Source organism: Arvicanthis niloticus, chromosome 26 (assembly GCF_011762505.2).
Source record: "Arvicanthis niloticus isolate mArvNil1 chromosome 26, mArvNil1.pat.X, whole genome shotgun sequence".
Classification (NCBI taxonomy): domain Eukaryota; kingdom Metazoa; phylum Chordata; class Mammalia; order Rodentia; family Muridae; genus Arvicanthis; species Arvicanthis niloticus.
The window spans coordinates 25,786,478-25,800,530 of record NC_133434.1 but is presented as its reverse complement, the minus strand read 5'-3'; the positions used below and the strand labels follow the sequence as shown (position 1 = coordinate 25,800,530).

Genomic DNA, 14,053 nt, shown 5'->3' with positions numbered 1-14,053 from the left:
CTTCCAAGCCAGGCCAGGCGATGCAGGCCTATGATCCCAGCGACTGGGAAGACTGAAGCAGGACTCTAAGTTTAAGCTTTGCCTGGACTGCAGAGTGATCTCAAAGCCAGCCTGGAAAACTTAAGTGAGATCTTGTCTTAAAAGGTGAAACAAAGGAAATGAACCAAATAGGAATCTGAAGATACGTCAGAAGCAGATGGTCGTGATCCTGTCACACTAGCTCTGCTACAGTGAGACCTCCTGTAACGAGCTGCTAGCACAGTTCCTTTACTTACAGCGGATATTCCAAGTGAGCAAAGGGATTTCTCTGTTAACCTACATTCTTGGCAGTGACTCAAAGGCACTTAGGTCAAGGAATTCAGGGCATCAGCTTTTGAAAGAAGTAGTGTTAAGATTTGTTCCAAGATTATGAATATAGAAAATATTTTCCCCTCACTGTAATTAACAGTGTTTGATTTTAAAAATTACGACAAAAACACAAAAACGAACAAGGCAAACATCAACATGTTATGTATAACTTCATAAATAGTAAGTACTTATTGAATTAAACATACCATTTTTCTCATGTATCTGTACAATGGAATTATAGGACTGTTGGGCTCGTGCTAGATTATACTGATTCTGAAAAAGAAATATATATTATTAAATCAAAACTGCAGGCGGATGAAAAGCAGAGTAAATTCCTGGATGTATCACTATTGTGCTTAAAAGAATATTTTCATTTTTCAGACAACTTGTATTACTTTCTGTATTTAATATAATTTTATAATAATAACAAAACCAAAATTGTACTTCACTACAACCCCACAAACTTCAGAGCTGTTGTTTTAAAGTCTTCCTGACACTGGTCAAGCATGAGGGCTTACAGTCCTAGTGTGTTTCTACACGTTGTCTGATCGAGTCAAAAGAAATACATTTGAATGGGAAAAACCCCAACTCTTCTTTCTAACTTCATCCAAATGACAATCTATGCGATGATTTCAGATAAGAAAACACTAAGCTTCAGGCACCATGCATGTAAATACTTGTAAATTTTTGATATTTGTAAATATTTTAAATGTAAAGAATGGCCATGATTGCCACCAAGGCACCTCTTTTGGTTAAAATAAGGAATGTTCTCTAAGAAGCCAAGTTCAGACAGACTGAATTGTCTTAAAGTTTGAATGGCCTACATCTTAACTTCACATAATACCAGACACGCTCTCCATAACAGGCCACCCCACCTACAGCAGCACATCATACAACTGTGTAACCAATGCAAGCACAGAAGAGACAAAATGTATAGACAGTCTCCCAACAACCAGTCCCCTCCTGTCCCTGCTTCCCCTACAGTGAGCTACATTACTAGTTTCTGCACATGAAGGACATTCACGTGCAGTCTGTTTTCCAAAGACCAGCTATGTACTGGCCAAGTGTGGGCAAAACCACCTGAAGGACACTTTTGCATCAAAGGACAAGCCTCGCCATGCTGAGACCCTGTTCAGGTGCTCCACATGGGTTGCAAGGCCATCTGTCTGTGAGCGCCTCTAAGGAGAGTCCCAGGGGTCCGTCACCTCTGCGTAGAGCCACATTCTCCTTGGGATTTCAGCCTGCTGGTCTACGACTCAGTCCACCTGGACTACTTTTATTTCTTTAAACAGACCCTATTTTCTACAGAGTAGTCTTTTGAAGCCCTGCCATAAGGCATCTAAAACCAAATAAATAAATAAATAATAATCTCAAAGATAATTATAAAATATTTTCATGAGCTGGAGAGATGGTTCTGTGGTTAAAAAACACTGGCTGCTCTTCTAGAGCACCAAGATTTGATTCCTAGCACCCACACAGTGGATAACAACTGCAGTTCCAGGGATCCGATGCCCTCTCCTGGTCCCTGTGTAAAGCAAACATGTATGCAGTACACAGACAAACAAGAAATGCAGGCATAACATCAATGCACACTAATTTATTTACACAGTCACTGTGGACAGTCTCCAAAGCTGATGACTGACCTCTGGATTAGGACTGCAGACTTCTCCTTTATTAGTTTCTGGTTTCTCCCTTTTGACTCCTCTCTAACAATGAGTTGGACTTTGCTCTACTGTTACTGGTTTTATTTTGTATGTTAGCTCTCAGAATTTCTGAACAAGGTGTGCATCAGTAGACTCTCCTCTCCCTCACCTTCTCTCCCCTTGTACCTCACAGCTGCCAGCTTCTCCTCTTTCATGTGTTATGTGCCCCTTCTTTTCCTAATGTTGTGAGCCCCTTTAGTTTCTGATTGCATTGTTGCTCCTATCTCAGACACTGCAAAATTTTATTTTCAAATTCCTATTTGGCCAACGGGCTGCATTAAGTCTGAATGTCCACAGAACATTGTATATTTCTTACTGTAAGCTTTATTTAACCAGGATCAGTGAGTATCTGTCTTCTCTTTTGTTTTTCAGCATTATGGGTTGTCTTCTCTCAAGAACTTTAAACATTTTTTCCCCAAGAATTTTACTACTGCCATTACAGTTCAAAATTATTTTTAATTTTACATGTTCTTTTTATTGTAACTTAGAAATGCACTTAAATTTCCAAGTTCATATGTAATCTAATGAATCTTCATTATTATCTTCTAACTTAATTATATAGTTTTGGAAGGTAGCACTGTTTTTATATTGTCTGCCTTGTTTTATAAAATAATCTGCTGTAAATGTTTTCAGTTTCTTATGTATTTCTGGGAAAGACACAGGGCATCTCACTCAGGACACAGAGCTCAGCTTATGCAGCCCTTTGTTGGTAGATTGGTCTGGTTTTCCCTGTGGTTTTATCAGGAAAAGTTTTCTCTTCAATTTTAAGCTATTCTGTATGTTAAGATTCTTGAGATCTCTTAAACTCCATTCCTGGCTTTAATTGATCAGTTTCATGGTTCCATTTTTAAATGTTTTCTTTTCTTTGGCTTTTTGAGATAAGGTCTCATTTAGGCCACTCTGGCCTGAAACCCACTCTGTAGCCAAACATTATTTTGAACTTCTGATCCACTTCTCTAAGTGCTGGGGTTATAATCATGACCATTTTACCTAGTTATTTTCTTCCTTTGACATTTTATATAACTATTTTATTGCATTTAAAATAACTGCAGTTTGTTTTGTTTTGTTTGTGTTTTGAGGTGCTGGGATTGAACACATGCTAAGTAGGCACTTTTCCATCAGCTACAACCCCAGCCCTTACCCCTGTATCTTGTGATCTGATATTTCAAGAACCAGTCCTTGGAGACATGTATGTAACATTCACATTTCTGTCAATTCTGTGCCTGGGTAGCCTAGTTGTGATCTTTAACTGAATTCCCCATTTGTTTGATTTTAATCTACGGGAAGCCTACAAGCTTCAATTAGAAACACTTTTCTCTAGAGGATGAGTCTGCTTCTGGTGAGAGCTGAGAGTGCAGCTACCATGGGATCACAACAGTCCCTGTGGAGAATCAGACTCCTGTATTTGGCACCACAACTCACTTATGGATACAGGGCAGGGCTTAGTCAACTCTCTAGCACTGGAAACAATGAAAAACTCACTCCTGGGCTTGTGACCATTATGACAGGTTCTACAGTAAGTGGCAGCAACAGAAGGTTCCTATCCTGATTGTAGAAACAGGGTCAGCACTGCCCGAAGGCTGTGTGTTCCATGATTTCACTGCCTGATGTTCCTTCTGTAACATGCATGCTTAGCACATTAGCTTGCTTTGTTAATAGTTTTGAACATAGGGTCTCCTTACACAGCCATTTGAGTCTAGACTCACAATGTATCCCAAATGGCTTTAAATTTGTAATCTTCCTGCCCTAGTTTTCGAAGTGCTAAGAACTATACCTTTCTACAAACAGGCCCATACTCTGAAAGGATTTATTACTTGTATAGTCTCAAGTTAAATGCTACAGACTTTATTTCCTAGTAATTGTACAGGAAACAGCCTGGTGGCCTACATCCTTCTCACGCCATGGTTTGTTCTTATTCCTTCTAGCTAAACCCTGTCGGGGAGTGGGGGAGCTGATGGCAAGACTGTACTTCCATCTCTCCACAGGCTCTTGTCTGTACAAAGCTACCAAGTTCTCAGCCCCATTAACCCAACCTGGCCTCAATCATGTCTACTGAGAAGAACTCAGATTTCCAGCATATGTATCAGTTAATTCGGCTTTTTTTTTTTTTTTTTTTTTTTTTAGACAGGTTTCTCTGTGTAGCCCTGGCTGTCCTTCTTGGAACTCACTCTGTAGACCAGGCTGGCCTTGAACTCAGAAATCCACCTGCCTCTGCCTCCCAAGTGCTGGTTAATTCGGCTTTTTAAAATGCAAGCGCATTCACTTACTTTGAACCAACAAATGAGCATCTTGGCTTTTTGACTAAGATCAAACAAACGTAAATATTTTAAAAATTCTAAAGTAATAAATATATGACACAAAAAGAAATTTGAAGAGCACAAAATACTAATCTCATTTTTAACTTAACCCTACTGATATTTCAAAAACCCCTAATCAGTATCAATGGCTATTAGCATTTGACTTTTCCTGCAAAGACAGTCTATACTGGTATTTACATGGCTCTCCCTTCCACCCCATTGCTGTCCCCACTACAGACACATGTACCCACCCACACAGATCAAAAACGTATTTTTAAACACAATTTAAAATATGTACTGTTGTATGTGTGAGCACCTGTGCTTCAGCACATGTGGCACTCAGAAGACAGTTCTGTGGAGCTGGCTCTCTACTTCCACTTTTAACATGGGTTCTGGGATTCAAACTCAGGTTGTCAGGCCTGCCCACTAAACTACCTCACCAGCTCCAAATGTAAGCAATTTCTTTTAGTTGAAACAGAGGCAGGCAGGCAGGCAGGCAGGCAGGCAGGCAGGCAGAGGAGGAGGAAGATGAGGAAGAGAGAGAGTGAATATATAAATGTGTGTGTGTTCAGGCACATGGAGATCAGCGGACAACTTTCAGGAGACAGTTCTCTTCTTCCACTGTAACTGAACTTGGTCTGCATGGCAGTAGTTCTATCCCATGAATCAACTTACTAGCCCTTTAAAGATTGACTTTTATTATTTTTAATTATGTGTGTATGTGTCTTTATGTTTAGTATGTATACATAAGTGCAGATGCCCAGAAGCCAGAGGCCTCAGACTCCTCTAGAATGGAAGCTAGAGGCAACTGTGAGCTGGCTGCCACAGGTTCTCAGTAAGAACACAATTGTTCTTAAAAGCTGAGTCACCTACTCAGCCCCGTATCTTCCTTTTTTGTCACATTTATTTTATGTATGTGTATGTGGGGAGGACAAAGGGAGCGACATGTACCATAATATAAACGTGAAGGTTAGGGTAACCTTGGAAATTGGTTCTCCCACTGGGATTGAGCTCGGGTCCTCCTCGCTAGCTTGGTGCCAAATGTGTTTACCACTGAGCCATTTCAGCATCCAGCTTTCTCTCAATTGTTTAGGGCTTTAGTTTTTTTTGAGGTGGGGGTCTCACTACATAGCCCAGGTTAGCCTGGCTTGTACAACATCCCAACTGCTAGAACTATAGGCATGAATCACTGTCAGATTTTTGTGGGTTTTTTTTTTTTTTTAAGTTAATGATTAGACTATTTCCTGAATAGTTCGGAATTTGGGAATTCTATTGTATTGTACTAAGTTTCCACTTTCTTAGCTGACAATATTTTTTAGTTTAAAAAAAATGTGAGGTTTTACCCTAAACATCTCTCTGAATTTACCTTCTAATGTACTAACCACATAAAGACACTCTGTAAACCATGAACAAAAGCCAGCACACAGGATGATGGTCTCAAAAGATTCTATAAAGCTATGTCATTACACCCATCTTAGTAGTATGTGCTATAGTTTACATAACAAAACTGCAAAAAGATCGCCACATTTAAGCAATGTACTTCAATATACAAAAGTATTCAGCAGCCTGACTTAAGTATAATGCTTTTTCTTACTTGCCAAGAAAACCGCACATCATAAAAGAGCATGCAGGTTTAAAGCAATTGAAATGGTTCTAGAATTTCAAAACAATAGACAACTTTCCCTGCCCTACTGACTTGATAAACAGCTCTCAGGAGAAGGAAGTCTGCACAGTATACAGGTAAATTTCAATTACCCAAAATGAAAGAAAAAAAAATTCACTGTTCTATGCCTTTCTTTCTTTTAAAACGAAAAACGTGTAGATTTTTAAAAAGTTATTAAAAATTTACATCGAATCCTCTATATAAATAGATATCAGGAAGAAAGCATAGAGGAAAATTACCAATTACCTCTTCAAGTTTTTGTGATATTATTTACTTTAGAAACTTTGCATGAGGCCGGGCAGTGGTGGCGCACACCTTTAATCCCAGCACTTGGGAGGCAGAGGCAGGTAGATTTCTGAGTTTGAGGCCAGCCTGGTCTACAGAGTGAGTTCCAGGACAGCCAGGGCTACACAGAGAAACCCTGTCTCAAAACATAAATAAATAAATAAACTTTGCATGAGCAAATATTTAAAAAAAAAATTTAGATTATATTACATAACCATTTTATTGACACATTAAGATAAAAACATAGATTCACATATACTGTTAAGAAATGTTGGTCTGGCCCATAGGTGATGGTGCATATCTTTAATCCCAGCACTCAGGAAGCAGAGGCAGGTGGATCTCTGTGAGTTCTATGCCAGCCTGGTCTACAGAGTGAGTTCCAGAAGAGCCAGGGCTACACACAAAGAAACCCTGTATTCAGAAACAAGCAAATGAACAAAATAAAATAAAATAAATAAATGCTAGTTTGATATGAATTATTGGACACTGGTGAGCTTTTAGATTTTAAACAAAAAACTTCTAGATTTTAAACAAATAAAATTTTTGTTCCAGATTTTAAAAATTCAGCTGCTAAAAGCAACACTATCACCCTAAATAATGATTTCTTAAGTGATCTTTAAAATTTTTCTTTTTCTTTGGATTAATATTCTAAAACAATCTCATGATTTGAAGTACAGTGTAAATATAAATCTTACTATTTGAATAAACAATGCAAATTTACAAAGAACTTTAGGGGAAACATTTACTATACAAAAAGCATCAGACCAAGACCAAGGTTGATTTCCATCACAAAAGGTTCTCCAAAACAAATGTCATAAATACCTACAAATAACTATAATCCCACCTAGAAGGAACGTCCTAGTGAATTCAGCAAACAACTCAGTGAGTAAGTGCAGACTATGCCTGCAGACTGAAACCCTTGTCTTGACCCCATGACTGTAGGAGTTATCAGACTCTGTGTGTCTCAGTTTCCTTATCTATACAATGAGACAACAGAACAATTTCTCTTAGGTCATAAAAGGATTGAAAAGGTTAATGATGTAGATTAGAATAGAGACCAGCATGGATACACTGGCTGAATTAATGATGCTAATTTGGTTCCAGTTTGGAGAAACCTCAAAGTCCACCCAGGCTTTTTACTTAGTGTATTATATTTAGCAATAATAAGCTCAAACTCTAAACATGTCTGTGACTATGAAAGACAGTGCAGTTAAGGGAACTGTAATGACTATCTTCTCTTACACATCTGTGTTTTCTACCTACACTTTTCTAAACAAGAAAACCAAATAAAAAAAGAAATAAACGGTCTCAAAAAGAACTACAATGGGAGGTGGGGGGCTGGAGAGATGGCTCCACAGTTAAGAGGACTTTTTCTTGAAGAGGACTGGAGTTCAATTCTAGTCACCCATATGGTAACTCACAACTGTCCATAACTATAGTTCATCCAATGCCCTCTTCTCACCTCAGAGGGCACCAGGCACACACATGGTGCAGACACATACACGTAGGCAAAACACTCATAGACATAAAAATAAATTTTAAAAATAGAATCAAGATAGGAAGATGCCTCAGATGTTAGGCACACTAGCCTGAGCACCCCAGCGTGTCTGTGGAGTTCACACTAGCCTGAGCACCCCAGCATGTCTGTGGAGTTCACACTAGCCTGAGCACCCCAGCGTGTCTGTGGAGTTCACACTAGCCTGAGCACCCCAGCGTGTCTGTGGAGTTCACACTAGCCTGAGCACCCCAGCGTGTCTGTGGAGTTCACACTAGCCTGAGCACCCCAGCATGTCTGTGGAGTTCACACTAGCCTGAGAACCCCAGCATGTCTGTGGGTTCACACTAGCCTGAGCATCCCAGCGTGTCTGTGGAGTTCTTAGTCAAGTACCTTATTTGCTCCAAACTGCACCCGGGCTTTGCCTTTCACTAAGGTGGCATTGATCTGCATGATGACAGATTCTATTGAATAGGCACTGCTCCAGCCCTGTGGGAAGAACAAGATGCATCTAAAATTCAGTGGTCTTCACAATTCCCATCAGAAAAACCTAACAAAACAGCACAGGAGGAACCCAACAATAGCAAATCAGTGCTAACAAATCTGTAGTGACAAGAAAAACACTGGGCCTCTTCCAGAATCTCATAAATAGTCCTGTGTTTTAAATGTCACTGAGTGGATTATAATTTCAGATAATCATCACTCTGAATGACTGGGCTGTTCCAGCATGGAACAAGCTCCAAGTACAATGAAAATTTACCACTTTACCTTGAACTTGTTTATAAAAGTAGGTGCTACTACATTTAAGAACTTTCCTCTTAGAATCCAGCTTATATATGGAAACAGTCCACTATGGCTGAGAGTTATACACAAAGTTACCTGTTTTGTGAGAAGTTCCATACACAGTGCTCCTCCACCCAACACATACCTTTAAAAAAGGGAAAACAAGCAAACAAAATCCTCCTTAGCTTCTGAATCATTGGTAAGATAGTACTCACACAAAATCAGAAAATAACTTATAAAAATAAAAACTTGTTAGAGACATAAGACTGCAACCAATTTCTAATGTTTGCAGTTAGTTCTCTAATATAATCAACTTGTCAAACAAGTTGAACAGAATACTAATAAACTTTTCTGATGTCAAAAACTAAGAACTTAGCTCCAAACATCCCAGAGAACAGGAGCAAAAGAATCTGTTTTCTTGGCGACACTCACGTTCTTCAGGCTATGGAGCTTTCCCTGTGCCCTATTGCAAGGCTGACAACTCTGCTGACAGAGTTACAGACAGCTGTACAGTCTGAATCTTCAGGGTTTTGTAGAGAGGGCTCAGTAGAGCCCACACCTCCCCCCAACCCCCAACATGCCTCCATTTCTAGAGATTCATACAAAATTTAAGATTATGAGATTCTGAGATTGTTGTTTTAGATCAACCAATATTTTTTCTTCTTTAAGTAGCTGCACTATGAAAGAAGCCACTTTTTGATTTTCCTTCACTTGGCTTTCCTACCTCACTCCTCTTCCTATCAGGTCTTCTGTCACTTGATCCTGTGACAGTGGGATTTCAGTTACAGTCTTTATGTCAGACCCATCACTCTAGGTGCTTTTCTGTGTGTGTGTGTGTGTGTGTGTGTGTGTGTCTCTGTGTGTGTCTGTGTGTTATACACTATGGAGGCTAGATAAAACTCCAGCTATCCACCATACAATTTAAGACAGGGTTTCTCAATGAACTTCTCACTAATTTGGCTAGCATGGCTAGCCAGCCAGCTTCAAGGATTCTCCTTTCCCCGCCTCCCCAGTGCTAGGGTTACTGGAGTAAGCCATCATGCACAGACTGTGTGTGGATGTCTAGTGATGTCAACTCAGGTCCTAATTTCTCAGCAAACATTTTACCAACTGAGCCACCTCTTCCATTCCTAGAACACTTTTAAAAATTATTATTTCCTTTTTCCTGTATACCAGTTAATGACAGATGAATCCACTATTCACAGTTAAATATGCTACCAGAGGAAAGAGGGGGGAAAAAAAAAAAGACTTGTTAAAGAATTTACCATGTTATAGCAACACTAAACTGTAAAAATATTTAATGTTGCTATACTTGGCTAGGAAGGGGCTGGTGTTCTGAGCAAGAGATATTTCCACCCTATGTTTATTTTGTATATGTAAATATTTGGCTCGGTTACCTAATATTCTCCTTCCAAAAATAGTCATGGACTTTCTGGTAGAAAAACTACCTTCACTGCCTAATCCAGAAGCATGCGGGGAATGTCTGTACCCTCTTAGGGTGCTCTCCACTCATCTTAACGGTATTTTGTGATCAGCACTGTAACAGTTTGTCAGAAGCAGCCGCGAGACATCTAAGGGATTATGCCAGCCTTGCTATGCATCACTCAGAACTCTGGGTCTCTAAAGAGCAACATTTCACAAATAGCAAACCAGAGATGCCAACAGGCCAAAAAAAAAAAAAAAAAGAAGTTATTCAGTGATTTTGTGGAAAACAGATTTAGGAGCTGTTATTTAGTGACTTTGTGAAAAAAAATCACACCAAGTCTTTAACAAGTCCATTTGGAATAATTGAGCCTGATGTTCAAAATGCCTAATATACCACAGAACTTTCTGGGAGATGTAGCGAAGGAGCAGGCATGGGCATCACCTAAGACATCTTTCAAAAGATGTCTTATGTCAATACCCCTTGACTGTATTGTAGACATTTAAATGGCTTTACAGACACACGACCAGTTGTGCAGTATTATACATCCAATATCAGGTCACACATATTCTGACTATACTGACAAATTTTACCAGGATGTGATCTCAAAAACAAAAAAAAAATTTTATCTGTTTTGCACATCTATATATCACAAGAGACTATTTCTGAGAAGATCTGAACTCTATCTTTAAGAGTCACTACTACTGTCTCAGATACAGAAATTATCAGCTTATGAGCAATGTTTTAAGATTTTATTACTACAATAGAAATCATCTCACAAAGTATAATTAGCTGAGGACTTGAAAAATCTCAAAGGATTTATTTTCATTCATGTGTGTGTATATATATCCGACTGCAGAGGCCAGGAGGGGTATTAAATCCCTTGGAGCTAAAGTAACAGGTAGCTGTAAGTCACTTCACATGGATGCTAGAAACTGACTTTGGGCCCTTTGCAAGAGAAACAACTACTCTGAGCAACCGAGCCATCTCTCCTGCTCCCCACAAATAGTTTAATGACGCCCATATGGGGGATTGCATAACATTTCATAATTAACTTGATCTTTTTCATGCCTCCCATATCTTCCTAACTACAAAATTCAGTATGGCTGTATGACAGTCACTGGTCAACTGTATTAAGTAATAACTGTTTATGCAGACATCAGCCCCACAGCAGGTTACCCAATTATCATTGTGACTGCACTCAGCATCACAGGCCTGTGAGAACCACAGTAACTTTAACTTTCCTGAAATCCTCAAGCATATTTTATATTTGAAAAACATTTTTAAAGACAGGATCTCGATATATATTGACAATATTAACTAATATCCAGATATAGATTTGGATGGATCTCTCTGGCAGGCTCAGACCTACCTCATTGCTAAGGCTGGCTTGGAACTCACAATCCTGCATCAGTTTCTGACAGAATGAGATTACAGGCAGGTATACTCAGATAAAACCCATTTCTAAAGGGTCAATACCGATAAATAAACACCATTAAGATGTCTGCTTGTAAGTAACTAATTTGTACCTATGGTTCTGAATGTGCTATTAGTTTCATTTGAGAACTTCTTAGACATGTAAGTTCTCAAGTCCCTTCACCCTACCTGACACAGAATCCTGTCAAGTCCTGCAATTCTGACTTCCCAGGCTCCAGCTAGTTCTGCAAAGGACTCTGACACATACTATCTCAAAAAAGTAAGTATGTAAACTTACCCTCCTGAGAGAACAGGTAACACCACTCGAACAAACGGAGGATCAAATGGAAAATTATCCTAAAAAAAGTGTAAGTTTAATCAATTTTAAGAACATTTTTAACATGCATTATTTAGAAGGTTTTCAAATAATCAATAAAGAAACGTATCCTCTTATGACCTGGTCATGAAAGTGAAATTAGTAGCACAGGACAGATGAGAACAAGTAACATCAACAAAGCCATCAAATAAGAGACTCGGGTCAGGACAGAACAGAGCAGAGCTGCACCAACCCAGCCATTCATTAAGCAGCATGGTGTGGTCAGCCCTGGGAGAGGCCTTTCTCCCCCAGTACAGAAGAAGAATGGAAGAGATCAGCAAACAACGGATGCAGACTTGCAGCCAGGAAAGCAAAAGCTGGAGCTTCAGCACACCAAAGAGAGGCCTGGGGGCCTTCTGTTTGTCAGGATGGTCCCTGAGGGATTAAAAGCCAACTTCCCTCACAGGGAGTCAAATCTGGCTCTCAGCAATCTCTACCACTGATTGTCTAGGTACCCCACTATCTGTGGCCCTGACAGGGCAAATGTTACTCCGTCCTGGGGAAGAACACAACACTGCAACCCTCCTCTGCAATCTTTCACACATAATGTTCATCACTGCTAAGACTTAGACATAAGGACAACACAATGAGATAGAGTCAACAGGCACATATTACAGTAACTGCTGAACATCTGGAAGGAAGAGAAGATGAAACCAAACCACAGCAGAACTGTGGTGTGTACCATTACAACAGAACCCATAAAGATTCTGGAATCTGGAGCCACAGCAGCAGGAACTAACAACCCAATGGGTGACTAACTGCCAAAAAGCGATTCAGTAAACAGGAAAACAGATAACAAACATCCAGAATGAAGTTAGGAAAAGACCCAAAAAGGTACAAGAGGTAGAAAATGCAGAAATTAATGACACAATGTTTATCACATGTTTGAGTCTTAGGAGAGAGAATTGGATAAGAAAAAAAATGGATGAGACGTTTTCAAAGACTTTTCAATGCTTGGCCTCTGTAAGCACTTTCAGGAAAGACTAGAATCTTCAATGATAAGAAAGGTTATCTTCAAGGGGCTGAAAGGAGTTGACAACTTGTCAACCTAAAAATCTATATTCCCCAAAAATGCAATTAAAGCCAGACAAAGGAGCATATACCTGTAACCCCAGCAATCAAAAGCAGGTTAACAAGTGAGGTTAACAAGTGTGAGACCAGTCTGTGACTCATAAGACCTTGTCTCAAAGACTAAGAAATAAAACAGATGCACTTTCCCATGTAAAGCCATACTAAAAAGAAACACTTAACATTTTTAGGCAGAAAAAAAAAAAAAAAAAAAAAAAGATAATGCTAGATATAACCTGAGAATAAAGACCATGAAAATTCCAAATCTGGTTGGTCTCAGTGTTAGTATTCTGTCTAAACTCCACCTCCACAGTTACCTGGCAACAGCCAGGTATGCTCCTCCCCACAGTTACCTGGCAACCGCCAGGTAGGCCTGATCCACTATAAAAGGGGCTGCTTGCCCCCTCCTCACTCTCTTACTCTCTTACCCTCTTGCCTCTCTGTCCCCTCCCCACCTTCCTCTCTCTCCATGTGGTCATGGCCAGCCTCTACTTCTCTTCTCTCTTATCTTTCCACCTTCTTCTCCCCACCTTTGCCCTATCTCCTGAATAAACCTCTTCCCCCTTGGAACCGTGTGGTCTGGAGTGGTCTGTTCTGAACTGCGGCTGGACTTCTTAAAACAACTAACACTCAGAATCCAAGGAAAGAATGTAAATGCATGTACTGAGAACATGAACTCAAACACTCTAAGGCAGTGCCTCTCAACCTATCTCACGTAATAGATACCCTACATATCAGACACATTATGTTTCATAACTTAGCTAAATCAGCTATGAAGTAATAACAAAAAAATTTATGGTTAGGGGTCACCACAACATGAAAAACTGTATTAAAGGGTCGCAGTATTAGGAAGTCTGAGAACCACTGCTCAAAGGCTAGGAGATTAGAAAGGCAAAAAACAAACAAACAAACAAACAAACAAAAAACAAAACAACAACAGAAAAAAACGAATGCCGGACTTTGACAATTCAAGGATATATACGGGATGAGTAAGAGAACATATAACTATACTAAGTTAAAAGGTAGGAAACAGGAGTCCTAAGAAAATCCAATAGAGAATGAGGCAGGGGGAGGAAGATACAAAACAAGAAAGAGAAGTAGAAAATCACCTATAATACGCTAACTAGCAATAGCAACTTTCAAAACAATGAATAAGCTGCTTCAAACAGTCAGCCGTGGTGCTAAGAAGATGGCTG

At 39.5% G+C, this 14,053-nt stretch overlaps 1 protein-coding gene across 2 annotated transcripts in view; it reads right to left on the bottom strand.

Annotated features, from left to right (window-relative positions):
- The window catches only part of Ube2q2 (ubiquitin conjugating enzyme E2 Q2), a 52,081-nt gene that overhangs the window by 3,131 nt on the left and 34,897 nt on the right, over positions 1-14,053 (bottom strand). For both annotated transcript variants that reach the window (XM_076925290.1, XM_076925291.1), the window contains exons 9-12: positions 11,712-11,770; positions 8,671-8,719; positions 8,185-8,280; positions 555-621 (exon numbers count right to left, since the gene is read on the bottom strand). In XM_076925290.1, the coding sequence (XP_076781405.1) occupies positions 555-621; positions 8,185-8,280; positions 8,671-8,719; positions 11,712-11,770 (271 nt within the window). The remainder of the gene's footprint in view (positions 1-554; positions 622-8,184; positions 8,281-8,670; positions 8,720-11,711; positions 11,771-14,053) is intronic.